The sequence below is a fragment of the Moschus berezovskii genome, chromosome 21, assembly GCF_049115385.1.
Source record: "Moschus berezovskii isolate FMDL1 chromosome 21, NW_MosBer_1.0, whole genome shotgun sequence".
NCBI lineage: Eukaryota > Metazoa > Chordata > Mammalia > Artiodactyla > Moschidae > Moschus > Moschus berezovskii.
Genome location: NC_142480.1, coordinates 33,405,032 through 33,427,500, shown reverse-complemented (window position 1 = coordinate 33,427,500; position 22,469 = coordinate 33,405,032). Strand labels below are relative to the sequence as shown.

General features: G+C 31.8%; 1 protein-coding gene across 3 annotated transcripts in view; it reads right to left on the bottom strand.

Annotated features, from left to right (window-relative positions):
* NOVA1 (NOVA alternative splicing regulator 1) overlaps positions 1-22,469 on the bottom strand; it is a 166,451-nt gene that overhangs the window by 6,390 nt on the left and 137,592 nt on the right. For all 3 annotated transcript variants that reach the window (XM_055418184.2, XM_088829509.1, XM_088829508.1), the window contains one exon: positions 21,477-21,548. In XM_055418184.2, the coding sequence (XP_055274159.1) occupies positions 21,477-21,548 (72 nt within the window). The remainder of the gene's footprint in view (positions 1-21,476; positions 21,549-22,469) is intronic.

Genomic DNA, 22,469 nt, shown 5'->3' with positions numbered 1-22,469 from the left:
AATATGTCATCAATGGTAACATTTTTATATAGCTCCAAAATCAAAATGCTGTTCATGATTCACCTACTTAGCTTCAAGAATATCTTTGCTCTAAAACATATAAAAACGAAGAGCACAGGATTATAAACCAAAGTTAGTAAAGATAAAAGTAGGAAAGTTCTACCTTGAGTCCCTTTAAAACATTAATTTCATGTTCCTCGTAATTTTTGTGTTGTTCAATACCTTACTTCATGACTAATATTTTCAGAGATGAAGGGCAATATATTCAGGTAGTATTTTAGTTTTAAAGCTAAACTGATACCAACTTGTAACCTTAACAATAACTCAAAACAATTAGTAATATAAAAAAATTCAGGAGCTTTTAGGTAGGTTAGGGGCTATTTGAGAATAATATTACATCTATCTTGTAAAATGACTATTTTGATTAGGTAGATAATTCTCTTTTTGGCAGCAATAGCTACATTTTTAAAAATAGACCTTACAACCATATTGCCAAAGATTAATTAAAAATTACTGCAGTCACATGAATAGTCACAATGATTCACTGTGACCATACGAAGTATAGGCACTTTAGCTAAGTCGAACCGAAACATCCAGCCACAAAACTCAGCATGTTTTAAATTATTTAATCATAATCAAATACTATTATAAGATGTATAAAGTCAGGATGGTATTTTCCATAACCCTTTCAATTAAAATGTAGATATTAACATTTAAAATTATATTTTGGTAGCACAAAAATACATATGGCACTTTTTATGACTCACCAGGAGATAAAAAATCGTGACTGTTCTATCACTGACAAAGCACTGAAGTAACTGCTTTCCTTGTCCCAATATTTAAATAGGCAGAAATTTCAGCAGAAATTTAGTTGAGATACTTTATGGGATATCTCATTAGTTAATTTTTAGCAAGTACTGCCACGCTGTCTTTAAAACACAGACTTGGGTAAGAATTAAAAAAAAAAAAAAAAAGAGCCTCGTATTTTTAGGAAGATAGCAAGCAGTGAAAGTATAAACTCAAATTCTAGAATGGGCTACCTCATAAATATATTTACACATATTATATACACACATCCCACACAACTTTTCTTCCCACATATATAAAGTCACAGAATTTTGTTTCATTACAATTTGTCTATATATAATCGTATCATTTTACTGAAAAAAATTAAATTTTCTAGAAACATTTCTTTGGAATGTCAAATATATCTCTCTCCTGTTCCCCTGATTAAATGTTCATTCATGTTCAAAAAGTAGACTAAGAGACAATTTTTTTAACAAGTTAATTTGTTTTTTGTTCTCAGACTTTCTGGTAGAAAATTATTTGTCTGAAATATTGAAATATGTTAAAGTAATACAATTAGAAAGTTAAACCATGAATACATCTTACACCACTTAAGATGAGTTAGAATCATCCTTATAGTTTATTCCGTGCACATGAAATACTAAGAAAATTTATTTTTAAGGATTTACAAATCTGAATGGTAAATACGATTATATTTTAGAAATCATGATTTCTTTTCAAAATTAGAAAATTTTTTGCAATAAAATATTGCTGATAACACATATACTGACAAACTGAGGTGTTTTAATGTAATCTTTTATGAAGAAAAACATATTAATCAACTAAGACTTTCAAAAGTGCTATTTTAAAATTTAATATCACTATTGTTTTGCTCAGTGTAATGACTGCCTGCATGATTATAACCCAGGAAGAGACTAATAGCACATGAAAGGTTAATGGGAGCTATCCTACAGACTGTCAATAAAAAGTAATGAAACATATAATTTTATAACATCCACTCTAAAATAAGCTTCTATAAGTTGTGTGAAGATTTTGTTAATTTCTACTACACTGCACACCAGTCACTGCAGCTATAACTTTTTTTTAACTCTAGGACTAATTGATTAGTTCTATCTTTCTAGAAGAACTTGCAAATGTGTACATAATACTAGATGTTACTTATACAAGCGTATTACCTCATCCTTCCTCTTAAAATTTTTCCCTTTAATCATTTTTTCCTTTTAAATATTAAAAAATACTAAAATAATGTATTTTTCAGAAATAGTATGTGAACTTTTGATAAAAATAAACATCTTCCAAAAAAATGTATCTTTGTAAATTGAATTACACCACATCATTTATCCTTATTCTAAAGATGTCTTTATGTAGTAAGTACATTTTATGGATTTTAGTTTAAATTATTAGTGTTTGACATAATCTTAAATAAATACTGTCAGCCATATTTGTTATTTTATCAAATACTGATGCAGCTTCCAAATTTTGCTGGTATAACTGATATTCGTCTACATGTAACTAAAGGTGGGTATGAACAGAAGACAGTAGTGATTGCATATTAATATTTAAAATGTAGCATTTATTAACTTTAGATACTTATAATTTTGCTTGCAATGAATGATTTTAGAAATAGAAAATTAAAGAATATATAAATGTAAGTTTATATTAAACTCCAAATTTAATAAATGTAGATACTTAGTAGCCAACCAATGAATATGACCCAACCTTTATTTTTGACATATGACATGAAAAACCTCTTACTCTATTTTTTCTCTGAAAAATTAAAAAAATACATTCATATTTATTTGCACATTTAGTATTAATCCAAAATTGACAGACAGGAAAGAGACCCTCTGAAAGGGAGAAGTTGAGACAAAAAGAAAAAATAATTTATTTGCATTAGTATAATATCTCAGAGAGAAACGTGTTCTATTTCCATTTAATGTGGCAGATTAGAGCCATAAAGAAGTGAACCACAAGTGTGGAAGCTTGAAGATGGTGAGCAACTGAAAAATGGGTAGGGGATGAGCAAAGTAGTGTCAAGAATTATTGGAGACAGTCTACTTGCTTACTTCTTGGACATGGAAATATAGCATTTACCTAAAGGAAAATCTGTGTATTGACAGTGTTTACATCCCAAATGAGATGACAAATAGCTGATTTTAATTGTATCTATGACTTTATTTTCACTGATGCAATCTGTTAGCACACTGACATATACATTCTTTTTTCTAAAGAACTGAAAGAAAAAAAAAGTTGTATCTTAGCATACAGTTATTTGGTGTAAGCAGTATCAGCTATATCAGATATATTCCTGACATCTGCAAATCATTTTCCCTTCAGAAATATGATCTATAGTTGCTACTATCCACCCAAACTTTTACAGAAAGCTTATTAAGTGACCCAGGCCCTGATATGGGAACTAGAGATAAAGGATATATATATGATACTGTTCCTGCCTTTACAGAACTCTCAAATCAGTTACAGAAAATAGATGTTTAAATGCATCAGTGCAGTCAAGTCCTAAGGTGTGGGTACAAAAATATATAAAGGGTACAAAGGAGACAGAATAACTAGAAGAAAAAGGGGTAAGAAAATCTTTGAGAGATGATCATATTTCATTTTAGTAGTATTAGTATCCTGTTCTTTACCACAGACATTCCCTGTCAGGTTGCTGTTATCTCCCTGTCGGAGAGAGCTCCTGTTCAAACCTAAACCCATCTTAGAGGTGATGATCTGTTTAAATAATAGTATTATTTTAAAAGAAAAAGAATTGTATTTAAATTTTCCTTATTCCTAGATTATAACTGTTATATCAAAGAAACATGAGAAAAGATTAACAATATAATTATACCAATTCCTTGCTTTCAGAAAAACAAGGAATAAAGTGGCTGTTTCTTTATTTGCAACCACAAAAGAAGAACCTCTATGGGAATGCTATGAAAAAGTTAAAAATACCAAATAGGTAGGCTTAAAATTGACATTTTTCTAATTAAAAATAAGCATTAAGAAAAACACAATAACTCCTTTGCCAAATAAGAACTCCAACTCATTATGGTCTTAAAAAAGACTGAGTGTCTATAGGCATCATATTTCTTCATTAACATAGCAGGAAAATTACTGAATTATTGCATAAAGTCATTCCTTAAAATAAATGCAAAAGAAGTTTAAGTATAATTTAAGATAGCCCAATTAATAGTATGAACTATTTTATCTTAAAAAAGAATGAGAGTGTCTGTAGGCATCATATTTCTTAACATGGCAGGAAAATTACTGAATTATTTCATAAAGCCATACCTTAAAATAAATGCAAACGAAGTTCAAGTATAGTTTAAGATAGCCCAATTAACAGTATGAACTATTTTATTTAGGGCTTCCATGTTTTACACTACATATGTACTGCTTTACTTTTTTTAAAGCAATTCTTATCAATGGTGGTTATCTATTACCTCATTCATTCAGTCAGCTGACCTCTCTTATGACAAGAGACTCCACTTTGCCTTCAGGAAATATTCTCTCATTCTGAGAACAAGTACTTCAGGTAAGGCTGACAACCTTCCAATGCCTTTAGAAGTGGAAACATGACCTAAGCCTGCATATCACACTTCCCACACCTCTTAGCAGGTACTGATTTGGAATTGAGCACGTGACACAGGATGGTCCAACAAGAGCGTTGAGAATCTGCGAAATTTGATCTAGTAGAACACAAGCTTGATATTACTGCTGCTATCTTGTCAATATATGGAAGCAGAAAGAGGCTGACTGAAAATAAAGTTAACTTAGATAAAAAGAGACTTGAGGAATGTGAAGAGAGAGGTTTCTGACAGCATTTTGGCATCTGAATCTCACCATGTTTAAAGCCAACACGGAATCAATATAACCCCACCTTTTTTTTTTTTAAGTCACTTTGAATTAGATTTCAATAACTTGTAATCGATAAAATAGTACCTTTGAAAATGTGTTCTTGTTATTTCATGTAGTATTTGCCTTTCCAAAAGAAATACTGACATTTTACTGTATCTCTTGATGCTCTAAAAGCCAAGATGTCTTAACGCTGGTAAAGAGAAAGAAGTGTGTTAACTAATATATCTCCGTCATTTGCCTAGGGTATTACCCCTTGGACTACTGAGACACCACTTATCAGTGACCACTGAAGATGCATGTATCATTTGGGCAGATCCACATTGAACTGCCAAGCATAGTAACTTGCAAAAAGTGTATTTTTCTTCTGAGAAAAGATTTTATATAAATAACTGCCTTTCTAAAAAGTACTGCTTTGACAAAAAAAATGTATGACATAGCTAAAAGAATGTCTTTTTCTTACAAAAAGGATAAAAAAGAAGCTCTTCCAACTCTCTACTAGTCTGTTTAATCTACTTACTTTTGATAACCAAATTCAAGGCAGTACCATTTTTCATAAGCATGTCTCAGTATCTATCATAAAATACCATGCTGTCTTTTCTCATATATCCTTACCCCCCACCTACTGCCAACTCCAGGTTTTAAACCTGGAAGCCATCTGTGCCTTCTCTTGCTCCCTAGATCTCTACATCCTGTTATGCACTGTTGATTTTTTCCCCCTGTATGGCTCTTGCCAGTCCTACTGTTTAGCCTATCTAAAGAATGGTGTGGTGTAATAAGAAGAATCTAGAATTGGTAGTTAGGACATATGGACCCTCACCCTGGTTCTGCTGTGTGACCTTTGTCAAATCACTTCAGTTTTCTCACTGATAAAAATCAAAGACTGTAGGTGTTTTTATTTTAGTGTATTTATTAAAAAACTACTCAATAGCCTTCAGTGATTTCACTCCAGCTACCCACTAAATTATCCAGACTCCTCATGGAGACTTTCCAAATTCTCCATACCTTGTCCCCAAGTTGTCTTTCCTGTTTAATTCTCTATGACTAGCATCCTATGCTGAAGCCAAACTTTATCTGCTAGTTCTTGAATATACTCTGTATTAGGTGTTTTTCTAGGTCTTTGCCTTTGTATATTCATTTGTTTCAAATGACTAAAATGTTACCTGTATTCCCCACACTGTTCTTCCCCTTAAACTCACCTATTTTAACTTTGTGAAATCTTAGGTCTTCCAACAGCAGCTTAAATGCAATGAAAATAAATAGATTTATATATGAGAACTAAATTAACTATTTGAAAGATGGCCATGCAGCAGAGAGAAAGAGAAAGAGTGAGTGAGTGTGTGTGTGTAAAGTATGATACTGGGTTCTTACAAAAAAAATAACTTTACCATCTCTAAAATCTAAAATTCATATTATGTTACAACTATACCGAAATCTATGAAAGATAAATGTACAGATGTTTTAATCTTATAAAATTATTGAAATCAGTAACATATTTGCTATTTAAAAGTCCAATAAAATTATAATTAAATATGCACTCTATGCCTTTTTCTTAATTTTTCATTTATTTATTATTCTTTGTTATTTTGTAACTTATTACTCATTAAGCTTGTGGCTAGGCTTCTTCAGCCATAAAAAAATGTTGTCAGGTTGGTTCTAAAAGTCTAGAATACAAACATTTCAGTGTTTACTTGACTAAATGATAAACTGGATCAATTAATAAGATGACTCAAAGACAGTGTCTACTTCTACTGACTCATAATCACAATTCAAAACTGGTATAATTACCTTCCTCATCTTGCCTTACTTTAAGCAACTGCATTTTTACCTTAAAATATTTGACTTTTAAAAGCTTTGTGGAAACTATACTTTCATTTTATATCTTCTTCCAAAGGGCCATACTTTACTTTCCCCTGTGACTGTAAGATACGGCAGAGGATAGCAGACAATATACCTCTTTTTTGAGTCTCTTTGAGATAAGACAGAAAATGAATGATAATCACCACAAAATTTCTTAAGGCAAATAAAGTTTAACTGAACAATTTTTTAAAAATTTAATACATTTTTTTTTGCTTTTCAAAAGCCTCTTGATGAAAGTGAAAGAGGAGAGTGAAAAGGTTGGCTTGAAGCTCAACATTCAGAAAACAAAGATCATGGCATCTGGTCCCATCACTTCATGGGAAATAGATGGAAAAACAGTGGACACAGTGTCAGACTTTGTTTTTTTGGGCTCCAAAATCACTGCAGATGCTGATTGCAGCCATGAAATTAAAAGACGCTTGCTCCTTGGAAGGAAAGTTATGACCAACCTTGGTAGTATATTAAAAAGCAGAGACATTACTTTGCCAACCAAGGTCCGTCTAGTCAAGGCAATGGTTTTTCCCGTGGCCATGTATGGATGTGAGAGTTGGACTGTGAAGAAGGCTGACCGCCGAAGAATTGATGCTTTTGAACTGTGGTGTTGGAGAAGACTCTTGAGAGTCCCTTATACTGCAAGGAGATCCAACCAGTCCATTCTAGAGGAGATCAATCCTGGATGTTCATTGGAGGGACTGATGCTAAAGCTGAAACTGCAATACTTTGGCCACCTCATGTGACGAGTTGACTCACTGGAAAAGACTCTGATGCTGGGAAAGGTTGGGGGCGGGAGGAGAAGGGGACGACGGAGAATGAGATGGCTGGATGGCATCACCGACTCTGTGGACATGAGTTTGAGTGAACTCCGGGAGTTGGTGATGGACAGGGAGGCCTGGCGTGCTGTGATTCATGGGATCGCGGAGAGTCGGACACGACTGAGTGACTGAACTGAACTGAACTGAATACATTTTTTTTTGCTTTTTCCACTGAATAATTATTCCAAGTTCCACCCCCCTTTTGGTGACTGCTGAATGTTTTAAAAATACATATTTTATTTCAGAGAGGGATATACTTAGGAATAAGAAAAACAGGAGAAATATATTCTTTATGGGTTAAGAAAGAAATAAAAAATAGCCCTTTGAACTATGTCTGTTATGTTGAGATAAGCACTCTAGATATATCAAAAAAGACTACTACTAGAGGTCAAGTAATGATGAAGAAAACATGAGGGTTGTGAATGATAAACTATTATAGAGCAGCTTATTATTTACAAATGAAAATAATTTGGGGTTTGTCTTCTTTGTGCTTACTAAAGCAGATTTTACTAAATTGAGGTTAAATTTCTGGAAATCTCATTTGCCATCACCATCCACGTGTCAAATTATTAAAAAGCTCTTTGAAACTATTATTTTCAAACCTTCTCTTTTTAGCTCAGCTATTTCAGGGTATATATAATAAGTTCAGAGTTCTTAATTCTGATTAGTGAAAAATATATTTGGGCTTTTAATATGAAAACAAATATTTTCAACTTAATATTTTAGAGGTTGTAACAATCAACTAAAAAAACGAAAAATAGCTATGAACATGAAAGTAGGGGCTGTGTTTACGGAAGCAGATGGTGGAAAGGTGTGAAAGATAAAGATGGAATCAAAAATTCTATTTTGGATATATCAAGTTTGAAATGTGCCACCCATAAGAACATGCCAAGTAGGTGACTGGCTGTGGGTTTGAGAGTTAACACAGCAATAGTATTTAAAGCCAGAGGAATGGACAAGGAAATCGAGTGGAAGGTAAAAGTGAACAGATAATTCAATAAACAGTGAACAGCAAAGGACTGTGCAGGACAAGAAAATATTTAACATCTAAAATAATCAAAGATATTCAGCAGAACAGCAAAATTAATCACAAAAAAAGGCAAACTAAATGAAAATAAGGGACAGGCTTAACTATCTTAATCCCTTTCTTTTAACCTCTTTTCTGTGGCAGTATATTTTGGAAATCACCTTATGTAACACATTACATTATAAAATGAGCATAATCTTTAACTTAGTTTCTCTCCTGTGATCTATTTGGGAAATAATGCCAAACATGGAAAATGACATATACACAGAACAGTATAAGACACTATATGAAACTATAAAATAACGTGGAAAATATCTATGCACAATTTTAAAAAATATATAAATGTATATGTAGAATTTGAGTTAAACAGTGTAAAATTATACACAGATAAAACTGAATAAAATAGAGGCTGGGTTTCAGATGAGCTTTTTTTCTTACCATATAAAACTTGTCTTATTTTAAAAGTTTTTAAAAGCAGTATAACAAAAGAAAATTGAAAAATTATCCCCAAATTAGGCTGCTGAATAAACAAGTCCTGCAAAAGCAGAACAAACAATTCATTTAAAATTAATTTAGTTTATTTCCTATATTCATTGAACAATTATTTACTAAGTTCTAGGTACTGTTCCTGGAGATAGAGAGTTAAACAGAAAGCATAAGATCGTGCTTTCATGAAGCTTCCAGACATGTGGCATAATAAACACTAATAAACATTTAAATGTGTATTATAAAATGAGTTGGCAGAAAAACAGATTTAGAAAATACCTAAAAATTTTTTTGTTTTTATTTTTATTTTTTGACCATGCCGCCTGGCATGTGGGATCTTTGTTCCCCAACCAGGGACTGAACCTGTGTTCTCTTCACTGGAAGCATGGAATCATAAGTACTTGATTGCCAGGGAAGTCCCAGAAAATACTTGTAAAATTTTAAAACAAGAAAATGTAAAATCATAGTTTTAAATAAGAATCATGTAATTATGCTAAATGCCTGTTTAGGAAAACCACTAAAGTTAATCTAGGAATATAAAGCTATTTAAAATTCTGAGTATGGGTTGACTCAATATTCTATAATGTAAACAAACTAATCTGATAAGATATTATTGGAGGTAAATGCTGAACTATGTTTAAAAACTGATCTCAAAAAATAAATAAATAAAAACGGATCTGTATTTAAACTTAGGTAACTGAGGTAGGTTTTGTAATTACTATAAAAACTTTCACAATTTGGATTATTTTGCTTTTAAAAATTTTTGATTAAGCCATTTTCACCATTAAAATTAAATATTTTTATTAATTAATGACAGATTGATGTGCCATATTTTTAACATGATTTAAAATATTGTTGAAATCAAATTACAGTTACTTGTAGGTATATTATATATACTAATCAAGCTAATTCAACATTTTTTATATTTTAATTTCACCAAGAGTTTTTCTGAAGGCAATATTTGCTTTTTAAAAAAATAACAGGTATCTACATTTCAGTATCTTATTAGTAAAGGGACATTGATAACTTACTATCACAAATGACTGTCACTGAGAAATGAAAATGTCCTGAATTATTCTCATTATATTAATACATGGAATATGAAAACATATACTGACTAATAAATGAAAAGCTACAGAAGAATGTCTGCAATTTAAATAAACATATTACTAGTCCTAGAACTAAATTCTTTTCCTTTGGATGGACTGAAGTAATTCACTTCTAATACATTAATGAAACACTAATAAAAATATTTTTGTAACTCTTATTTGGCTAAAAGCCATTTATAAAGTTAGTTAACGAAACAAACCATCTGCATTTTCAAAAATATTTTTAAAACTGAAGGACTGTATCACCTAATGAAAGGAAAAAAAGAAAACAGCTAAACCAAAGATCAATAAAATAAATTATGAGGTATCAGGTTCAGAAGATGAAAAAGATCAACTGGAATATTCCCAAATCAAAGATTAAAAAATTAGAAATAAAAATGAGAAACAAATTTTTATCCACAGTGAACAGATTATCAAACTTTGGCAAAACTACTCTTATCTAAGAGAATATGCAAAAATATTCCTACTTCTAATCATTTTTGAATTAAAACTAAAATGTTGAAAATGTTGATAACTACCCGATTTTCCTATTTTGTGTATTTTCTATTTTATATGGCTTTAATTGAAAGACAAAAACGTCTGTTGAAGACTAGTGCACATTCTGGAGTAATGAAGCATTAAGTGCTTTGGTTATACAAAGGCACATATAATGTTCTGCCTTGAGAACAAAGCATCTGCAAGAACTACCAGAGCTATGACGTTAAGGAGAATGCTGATGAAACCAACAGACCGACCACCTTTACCTACTAGGTAGTGGTCCAGAAAAACAAAGAATATTGCCTATCTGCCTGCTTAGCAGCTAATACTAGACAACGCACTCTGTATTTTTATCAGTGCCCAAACCACATATAGGATGTAAAATAAGGTACATTTCACATTTCATTAACTCTTTTTCCCCTGGAGTGTACCATTTTCTTCAGTCTGAAAACTTCAAAAGCCCTAGGCTTTCCATAAATACAAGTACATCTTCATATGAGATGAAACCATTAGAAGGGACTTTGGAAGGTCACATAACCTGGTATTCACTAAAAGATGTGCTATAATTCTAACCTGAAAATATTAATGGTGTGGCTACAGCACAGCGCCTAATGAAGCTAGACGTTTGCAGTGCAATGGGTATGGTTAGAAAGTGCTCATTTAGCCTTTTACCATAATTTTTGGCAAAATATTGCTAAATAATCTTTGAAAATAGTAACATAACCTGCATATATAAAGATCTCCAAGGTTAGAAAACCTCTAACTGAATTTGGCAATAGTCAAAAAACTACTACGATTATCTGAAAAGACAATCATCCTTTGTATAATATTTCTTCATAGATTTAAATTGTAATTATTAGTAAACCTTTACTGTTCTCAGTGATAAAACACCCCTCAATTTCTACACAAGTATGTTTTTCTTTAATGTTTATCAAATAATATTTGAAGTCTTATTTCATAAAAAAATCTTTGTAAAGGGAAAGTGCTACATAATACACAATTATATAATTATCATTTTTAATAAACTACTGTGCATTTTCATATGGTAAATGGTGTTACCCAAACAGAGACGTCAGGAAACGATTTTCTAACTCTTCAAATACAGATGCATAATCTCATCCTAGATTTGTTAAATAAGAATCTATATTGGTAATTTTGATGAGATGAGAATTGAGACCTTTTGCTATATTAACAAAGAATAAATAAAAATATTATAAATATTACATAATCATTTAATTTGGCATAACTTTAACATATGAAACTGCCATTTCCTTTGCCACTTAAGTGTGTCTCTTCTAGTCCTGAAGCCTCTCTTGTGACCCTCCTTGAAACGCCTCAAAAAGCATCCGACAACTAGGAAATGAAAGGGCCAAGTAGTCCAAACATATCTAATATCAAAGATGGTCCAGTCTTTCTCAACCTTTTGGAAAGTTCCTACTTTAGATTCCTTAAAACATCACATAACATTGTTACTGAAGCCATTATATTTTTCCATCTTGTTTTACTTTCCTAGTTAGCACTCTGAAACCAAAGCAGAAATATAAAAACTTAATAATGTTCATATTCCTTGTCATCATCTGGACGATACACAAACACAAGATATTTTTTGACTATTAAAAAGAAGGCCATATGTTTCTTAGCAACTTAATTTTCTTCAGTTAATATATTATGAACACTATCCTAGGCCAATTTATGTGGCTCTAATTCATTACTTTTAGTAGCTTTACCACATAATATTCTATAATACCATATTTACTTAGCCACTTTCCTGCTAAAGGTCAGATGATTTTCCAACTTTTGCTACAATATACATCTTTGTCTCTATATTTCCATGTATTGGTGCATTAAATTTTACTGGGTAGATGATCAAAAGCTGTAATGATATAGCATTTCTTACATCAACTTTTGCTACAATATACATCTTTGTCTCTATATTTCCATGTATTGGTGCATTAAATTTTACTGGGTAGATGATCAAAAGCTGTAATGATATAGCATTTCTTACATCAACACTGTAAGAGAATGATTATTTCCTATATCCTTGACCACACTTTATAAACACACACACACAGGCCCACACAGAGATTAATTTTTGTGTTCCTGATATATGTGTATTATACATATGCATATAAAATTTTGTCGGTCTGATGAAAAAATATAATCTTGTGAATGTTGATTGAAATTTTCCTGATACTTGGTAAGGTTAAACATGCTTTCATGTGTTTATTGGGCATTTCCATTCCTCTTCTATAAACTGCCTTTTTGTAATCTTGACCTATTTTTTCTCCTGGATTTTTATTTTATACTATCAATCTAGGGGCTCTCTTTATAGTAATTAATTCATTGTCATATATGCTAAACATATTTTTTCAATATGATGCTGTCACCTTTTGCTTGTTAACGGTGTATTCCACTATATCAAAATACAAAATATTTGTAAATTTGAATGTTTTAACCTATCCCTTTATGGCTCATATTTCCTTCTTGCTTTACAAAGTCATCCTCAACTTTATTTTACACACCATAATTTCATCAAATAGTCTTACAGTTTCAATCTTGAATACATTAAGATCTATTTTTATATACTGGACAAGGTAGAGGTCAAGTTTATTTTCTTTCAGGTGGATAGTCAAGTATGCCAGTACCATTTATTAAATAAAACATCCTTTTCTAAAATAAATAAAATGACACTTAAATGCTACTCTGGACCAAGCAGAATTCTAAATGCTTCTCATGCACTGATTTACTCAAGAATCATGACAACCCTGTGAAGCAGGCACTGTTATTATTCATTTTATAAACACACAGCACATGGTGAAGTTAAGGATGTTTCTCAAGTTAGAATATTAGGAAGCAGCAAAGATTTAATTTGAAGCTAGGAACTATGGCCTAAGAGTACGATTCTCTTAATTTCTAAATTACACTACCTTTCTTAATGAATGATAAAATATAGTAAGTTCCCATCTGTAATTTAGGTCTATTTCTGACATCTCTGTTTTATTTCATTGACCAATTGTATTTGCTTGCGTTAATGCCAAATGTGTTTTACTATTAGAGTTTTATAGTAAGTTTTAATACTGAGTGAAGTACTTAATCTCATACACACTATTTTGGTAAATATTCTATTAACTGTCTCATGGTAAGTTTCAGGCATTTTTCATATGAATATTAAAATCATTTTGTCTTGTTTCACTTTCCCATAAAACCAGACAAAAAGGGAATAAAAGGGAAATTGCAACAGATTTACATTTTAATTTAAAATAATTAAGGTTTCTATAATATTAAATTTTCCCCTGCACGGTTACTGTAAATCTATTTACTAAGGGAATGTTTTATGTCTTTATATGAAAACTCCATGTTCTCCTAATATGGATTCAGTGTTTTGGTTCAATTTACTTCTAAGAATTCTTGGAGATTTTGATATGAATATGATATTCTATGTTGAGCCATAAGGAACTGCACTCAAATATCAGCAATTTTATAAGGCTCATCCTAATAGCTATGAGTACATAAAATCTAATGTATATAATAAAGTCAGTAAGTTCATTTAAAAAGAATATTTGAATTTCACTATTTTTCTAGGATTTTATTAAACATATTTCTAAAGAATACTATCATTATATCACATACAACACTGAAGGAAATAAAGCTTAATTTTTACATTTTGTGGAGAATTATGACATATTTGAGGTAAGAGCTTGACTGGTTTCCTATGCAAAACAAAAAAATACTTTCAAACTGTTATGAGTACTGGTAAAGCGAAAAAGTCATCTAACAAAGAAGGCTTTGTCCCTTTAATGTCTTTATACAATCAATAGTATTCCTTTTTCTGTTGCCTTATATTTTTAGAGAACTTCTATGCAAGATTTCATTTGAAGAAAGGATTTTCAAAAATAAAAAATGAGTTTTAAAAACCATACAGACTGTAAGCCTATTCTTCCAACTAATACTAGCCACTCAACAAATACTTATTGAGAATCTATTAATGTTCCAGGCTAGTGGCTCAGTGGAAAAGAACCCTCCTGCCAATGCAGAAGACCTGAGTTCAATCTCTGGTGAGGAAGATCCTCTGGAGCAGGAAATGGCAACCCACTCCAGTATTCTTGCCTGGAGAATCCCATGGATAGAGGAGCTTGGAGGGCTATAGTCGGTGGAGTCACAAAAGAGTTGGACATGACTTAGGGACTAAGCAACAAATGCTTCTGATACATCAGAGAATAGAACAAAGACTACTGTTCTCATGTAACTTGATTTTCTAGGACAGTGAAGCTGACAATATACAATTTTTTTTATATGATGATAAGCAAACAGCCAACTGGTTGGAAAAGACCCTGACGCTGGGAAAAAAGAGGGTGGCAGAGGATGAGATGGTTGGATGGCATTACCGACTCAATGGACACGAACTTGGGTAAACTCCAGGAGATAGTGAGGGACAGGGAGACCTGGCATGTTGCAATCTATGGGGTTGCAAACTTAGTGACTGAACAGCAAGCAAAGCATGTAGTGTTCTGTGAGGCAAAAGAAAAAAAATGCAGCAAGATAAAGGGAATCAGAAGTACTGGGAGAATGGGGAGGCCAGGTTGCAATATCAAATTGGGTGGCCTGATACATCCATCTCAGAAGGGTATTGAGAGGCGAAATCTGAACAAAGACTTGATGACTATGAAGATGTTAGCCAAGTAGATCTCTTTGAGATTGGAGAATTTCCTGTAGAGAGAGGCAAGAACTTGCTTAATGTCTGCAAGGCAACCCAAGCAGGTGGGTTTGCCTAGGCCAGAGTAAGGAAGCAACTGATATGAAATGAAGTGAAAGTGGTAATCTGGCAAGGATCTTATAAATTAATTAAATGTCATTTGGAGGATACTGGCTTTTGCTAAGTTCAATGGAAAACTATCACAGGCGTAAGCAAAGAAATTTTATAAGAAATCATTTGCTCAGTGGAGAACAGATTTTGGGGTGCTAAGGTAGTAAGTCCGGGAAATCTATATAGACACTACTGTAATAATTCAGGCTTGGACTAGGGTAGCAGTAGATGTAATGAAAAGAGGTCAACATTCTATATATATTTTAGTGATAGAGTCAACATTGTTTCTTACAGGAACTGGATTTGGGGTATGAAAGAAAAGAGATGAGAATGAATACAAGATTTGAGATCTGAGAAAATGGTGCATGGAATTGCTTCAACAGAGATTGTAAGGGCTATAGATAGAGCAGGGTTGGGGTAGTTTGTGGACTTCTGAATTAAAGATGTCCATTAGATATGCATGTGGAAATGTTGAGTGGAAACTTGGATATAGTCTGTAGTTTCACTCTAATATGTGTATGACAGATAAATGTGAACCCATGTTATGTGGGATCTGAATCTTTCACAATTTTAGAGGACATCTTTGTCCTCTACATTCAAAATTATAAACATAAAATTAGGTAGAGGGCCTTGTAATAAGCCTGTGCAGGTGAAGAATCTTAAGGTTTAAGCTTCATTGTATGCGTGCTCAGTCACTTCAGTCATGTCCAACTCTTTGTGACCCTATGGACTGTACCCTGTCAGGCCCCTCTGTCCATGGAATTCTCCAGGCAAGGACACTGGAGTGGGTTTCCATGCCCTCCTCCAGAGGATATTCCCAACCCAGGGATCGAACCCAGGTCTCTTGTGTCTTCTGTATCGCAGGCGGATTCCTTACCACTAAGCCACTGGGGTAGCCCTTAAGCTTCATTAGTTCATAGTAAACCTACTTCTCAAAGAAAACATAAATTTTGCATATGTCAGAATATAAAAGCCAAGGTGGTATATGAGGAGGAAGAAAAGTATACATCCAGAAAGAGTTTCAAATATTAAGACCCACTTACTCCAACATTAAAAAGGATGATGGGAGGAACTAGCAAAGGATTCTGAAATGAAGCACGTGGCATTATACAGGAGGAAAAAAAAGGGTGTGCAATAATACCCTGGAAATCAAGTAATGAAAGTAAGTACATCAAGTAATGAAAGTATACCAAGGAAGCAAAAGTGACAAATTATAACAAATACTGTTGACAGACCAAGTTCCAAGCAGATTGAGAACACACAACTGGAATTAATGGTGGGGTCATCTCTGATATCCTGTGCAAACAGTTTTAGCAGAATTGTGGAGGCAGAAATCTGACAGGAATGGATTTAGGAAAAAAATGGGAATACAAAATTTGGAAAACAGAGAGTAAACACATTTGTGAGTTTTGCTACAAAGTAGTGTAAGAAATAGAGCATTAGCTGGTGAGGGAAGTGAGATAAAAGAAGTTTTGTTTTGTCTTTTGAGAGGAAAAAACAGATATATGTATGCTGATGGGAATGTTATAGAGGTAAAAAACTTGACAGATGAGAGAGATGGCAGAATTAGTGAAGAGATGACCTTGAGTAAAGAAAAAATAATGAGCCTTTAATGTTCAACTGAAATTACTTGTTTTAAACAGAAGCAGGGAAAGTTTATCTATGGTAATAATTGAGAGGTAGAATATGTGGGTATAGGTGAAGCTGTGATTTTGTGAAAGTTTTCTTTTTATTGCTTCCATTTTTCTCAGTCAAGTAGGAAATAAGGTTAAGAGCCTGGAGTGAGGATAGAGCAAGAGACCTTGGGGTGGCAGACAATTTTTACATGGCTTCATGATCTCTACTGCTTTGGTGTTATGCCTTGCATAGTTCCCTCCATTTACGTGTGAGGAGAAATTGTGACCTCGTTATAACCCACAGAATATGGCAAAGGGATGGAATGTCACTACTCTGATTAAATTTCACTGTATGGTAAAAGAGAAAGTAATTCTTATGTTTAGGTTCAATAAGATTTCATTGTGCCAAAATATAATGGGGAGAGATTTTCCTGCTGTCTGCAAGAAGCAAAAAGCCAAACTGTGAAACACCAGTAGAGTGGGTCACACAGCAGGAAACCTGGGTAGCCTCTAGACTCGTGAGATCTTCCTCCTGTCAACAGTCAACAAGAAGTTGGGGTCCCCAGTCATACAGCTACAAAAAACTGAATGTTGTCATCAAACTACATGAACTTAAAATCAGATTAGTCTTCAGTCAGGCCTCCAGATGAACATAAACCCCAGCTGATACTTTTGATTGCTGGCTTTTTACTCTGAGCAGAGGACTCAGCTAAGTGTCTTTGACTTCTGACCCATTGAAATCTGAGGTAATAAATGTGTGCAGTTTAAGCCAATAAATTTGTGGCAGTCTCTTACACACAAAAAGCTAATACAGGTGTTGAAATGAGACAAGAATTTATGAAACAGACATTCAGAGAGTAAAAAAGTGACTGGGCTTATGATTACCTGACAGAATTAGGGGGACATTTGAGATCTGTGGTCATGAAACTGAGGTGGGACCAGTGACTTCCATTTGTTTTTTTCTGTAACTACAGCAAGGTTTCTATATATGAGTTACCTACTTTCATTTGTTTTGTATATTTTGATATATAATTTCAAATTTATTATTATATAAATATCTATAAAGCACATGTTTCTGAAAATATTCTTTTTATTTACTTTTCTTGAAATGTGAGAAGAATCCCAGGAGAGCTAACAATCATGAACCTAAAATTAAGACTGGAATTTAATTTTTGGCACCATCGACTGATTAACAAAACCATTTTGTTGAATCAAAGTGACTATAAAATGTAGAAAGATAACTTATAATTGGTCAAATCCAACTGATTCTGTTTTTTATCTTTTTAAAGTTTAATCACATTAATACTTTAATTTTATTTCTATCCATATATGATTTGCTTCTTAAAGTTCCAAAGTGTCAAACTTGCACCGTGCAATATGCACAGACAAAAAAGTGTAAGCTGTAAAAGTATTAGCCCTAACTTTCTTTCTTACTAGGGAAATAATAGAAATTTGATTTAGAAGTTAGACAACAAGTAACTTTGTACTCTCACTTGAGAAGAAAACAACTACAGAGCATCTAAAGCTATCTTAAAAAGCTTACATACGTGTTGATTATAGAAATATTTTAGTGTTGCAAATGCAGCAATATTAGTATCATAGAATCTTTCTTTAAAGATAAAACTCAGTTTAACTAAGCTATTTTATGCTGTATTAGTCACCATCTTAAAGAATGGTAACTAATTAGTTAGTTACCATTACCATTCTTTAAGATGGTAACTAATTAGTTACCATCTTTTTTTCATTAGCATTTGAAAGAAATTTCAGAAAAAATAAGTAAACATAGTTTACACTTATATGGTGAGTAGTACATTCTAGTGCCGTTTTAATATAATGAATTTATTATCTCAATTTCACAGAAGGGGAACCTGAGGTCCAATTTACTCAGCAAATAGTAGAACAAAGATTTGATCATAGGCAATTAGGCTCCAGTCAACTTTTAACCACCTTCTATAAGGCTTCTCATATGATAATCCTTCAGTTTTCCAGGGGAAATTATTACAGACTCATAACATTGTAGTCTGATCTGTGGAAACATGAAGGTAGGAAGGTAAAATTCAGCAGGTACTGAAGCATCATAGTCATTTTTAAAAGAACAGAAAAGATTTTTAAACACTGAAACTACAGATAAAACTTATTTTCAATGTACTTTCTGTGCTTTTCATTTTGGGGTTTTCTAAATATTAATAGTCTCTTAGTTCCTTTTATTAGTTTGTAACACAAACCATTTAGTCTAAAGAAAACTCAATCACAAGTCACTTAGCCATTATTGATGAAATAGCACAAACAGCTGTCTAAATTGCTTTATATTGGTTTATGAAAATTCACATGGAAAAAGTCTGCAGTGATTTTTAACAGCAGAGGATATCAGATTAGCTATAAGACATAAAAAATATTAACATAAAACTACAGACATACCTGCTAAATTGCTGGATAAGGATAAAGCAAACATATCAGAAATGAAAGTCATATTATTATAGGTTTAAGAGTCTATTTTAAATATGGAGAGTTTAAGATGATCACATTAGAACCCATTTTTCTATCTTGGTTATTACTCTTATACATCTAAGTCAATTTTAGTGAAGCTGAATTAATTAGGACTATCCACAAGAAACAACTATGAGCTAGCTAAAGACTGAATGAAAAGCAAAAACCAAATTATCTTCTATACTACAACATGAATAGAATCTATTGGGAAATACTGTAGGGAATGAAATAATTACAAACTATTAATAACATAAAGATGAAAGATAACTATAATTCCTTCAATGAATTTAAGGATTTTGTTTTGTTATTTTATATCTTGCCTCAAGTTATCCAGGAGGTATTATGTTTGTTTGTACAAGAACAAAAGAAAACAAAGTATAAATAAAATATTTTTAATAACTGATCACTGTGGACAGAGTATAAAACCACACATGACTTAATTTTCTAAATTAGAAAAATATCTAGAGGTGGATGTGTTAACATATCTAGAGGGCAAAAATATTATATCAGTAAACTTTAAAAAAAGTAACCTTTTTAATAAATCATTTTATAAAAATCATGTTTCCACAAAATAAAACAAGAAAATACAAATCTAACTTTAAAGACAAAATTATTGTTGGTTTTTCTTCTAGATCCAGAATTTTTTACTTTTTATGTTGAGAAAAATCATTTGTTTTTAATGAGTATTGTACTCATTTGTCTTGTCTTTATTTGGAAGAGAATGAAGCAGAAGAGGAACACTAAAAATATAAAGTCAGTTGTTCCATAATAATTTTCTAATTCATATAATTAAAACTCATAAGAGAAAAAGTCTGAGTGAAAATGTATATATACACTTTTCCAACTTCATGCATCAATAATACAAGCTTGCTTCTCACTTCATGTAGCACCATTACCTTTAAAGAAAAGAGATGTGTACTTTTTAAACCAATTTACTGGGGCTAAAATGTGAGCATTATCAAGGATTTTTGTTTGAAGGGAATGCTACTGCATAAAATAAAAATCAAGCTCCTACTACAGAATAACATTCTAAATGTTAGTTTTCCTTCAAGTTATTTAAAAAATTTTCCTGAGGTTGCAAAAGTATTAGAATCAATAAATGAGCAAAATAATTCTGATAGCCTTATCTTAGATCATATGCAAAAGCCACATTTAATATATTTAACAAATATAGCTCAAAGTTAGTAATTAGTCAACTGCATGAAAAATATATTAAAAAGATAATCTCATTTAATATTTAAATAATTCCACAAGGCTTTATTTTAGTAAAAACGTGGAAATATTAAAGAAAGTAACATTTCTCACCTAAATGAAGCTCAATTCAGACAAAATGAAAATGTGTTTAATCATTTTAATAAATATTTTTTCAACATTTCTCATGTTAAAAGTACAGTAAGGCTCTGAATTACACAGAATATTTTAGATGATTTCCTTAAATGTGCAAAAAACAACTACATTTTTGAAGAATGTCCTACAAATACTCAGTACTAAAACAATCATCAAGTCAAAACTAAGATATATTTCTCATTGCAAAGTTTGCCACTCCAGCAAAGAAAATGTATTATTAAATTCTAAGAAAGTACCATTTCTTGAGTTATTAAACAGCATTAAAATGATCACAAATACCAACTTCCAGTTACTCTTAGATTGCTAGAAATGTTTTTCATCAAAAGTTTTAAACTGTTACACAGTAAGGCATATCTGAAATAAAAAACAAAGAAAAATGCATTCACATTTAAAGATATACCTTTGCTCAATAACTCATATTTATACATTCATTTGTTTACATATGATATTCTTAACTTATATACCAGGAAGCCTAGGAAGAAACAATAAGGGAAATAATAAACACCAACTCAATAAATAACCCTCAGAGCTCCATAAAGTCAAAATTTTAGGGGGAAAATCCAAAATTCTAGTAGTCTATCATCTGAGTCTATTTTTATTATCTAAAGCTAAAAATGCATATAAATTTTCAGGAGTAATTGATATTTCTTTCTCAGGTTATTTGGAATCTGATCATGGTGCACAAATGTGAATGAACGAATACATCCTTAACCCACCAGTATCTTTTTCTCCAGTGTGCAGGCAATCACCCGTGAAAAGTATGGTGTAGATGACAGGATGATACTGTACCTGATTAGCTCTGGAGGTGGTCATGGGATCAGATGGAGAGGACTTGGTGGTAGTTGGGGAAGATGGCAATGTCTGGGAATAAAGCAGTTCAGGAGCAAATCAACCTTTATAAGCCTTAAACTGATTATTTAAATAAAACAAAATAAAATAAAATGTAATATAACGAGAACAAAATCCTATGAACAAATTTTTCTCCTATTCATTTAAATTTAATGGAATTCAAGATCAATTAAATAACTAATGCATGTAAATACGCATGCATAAGCATGTAAAAATAAATTCATGACTTGAAATCATGATGGTGACTGATAAAAATTCACATGAGTATTAAAGGTATCCTGACCATATTCATGAATAGTAGTCTCTTTTCTTTCCCTTTTGTTTTCTTGGGGGAAAAGAGATCTCAAACAAATATTTAATAAATTTAATGAGTAAAACTGAAAGTCATTTTCCTATCAATGAATACAGTCGGGGATTGAAAGAAGTGGTGAAATGAAGTTTACTTTGGCATAAAAGTATCCACCTACTTAATATGTTGAACATCACCAACAAGTTGATTCCACATGAATTTAGGGTTCCATACTTAAAAGCAATTAAATTTGCAGTTCTGAGTTCTTAATATCACATTATCTTCTAAAACATTAATTTTTAATAAATTTAGAGCTCGTCTGAAAATGTAAACATTAACCTCATGTTAATAAACAAGTAACTAATAGCATTTTAACAAATTGCCATAATATTTTTTATTAATTGTGCTAAATACTAAAAATTTGTATAGATGAGGTGTATAACATTTTGTAGCATTATCAGTCTGTGTTGAAAATAAGCACAAAAATATTAGGAATCAAATTTATTGTTCATTTTTAAACACATATACATACTATATACAAAACATGTCACATGAGACCATAATATTCTTAAGGTATTTTTAAAATTTCTGATGTCTAACAGAGTAACCTTAAAGTGTATGTAAGATGTTTTTATCTTTTTAAA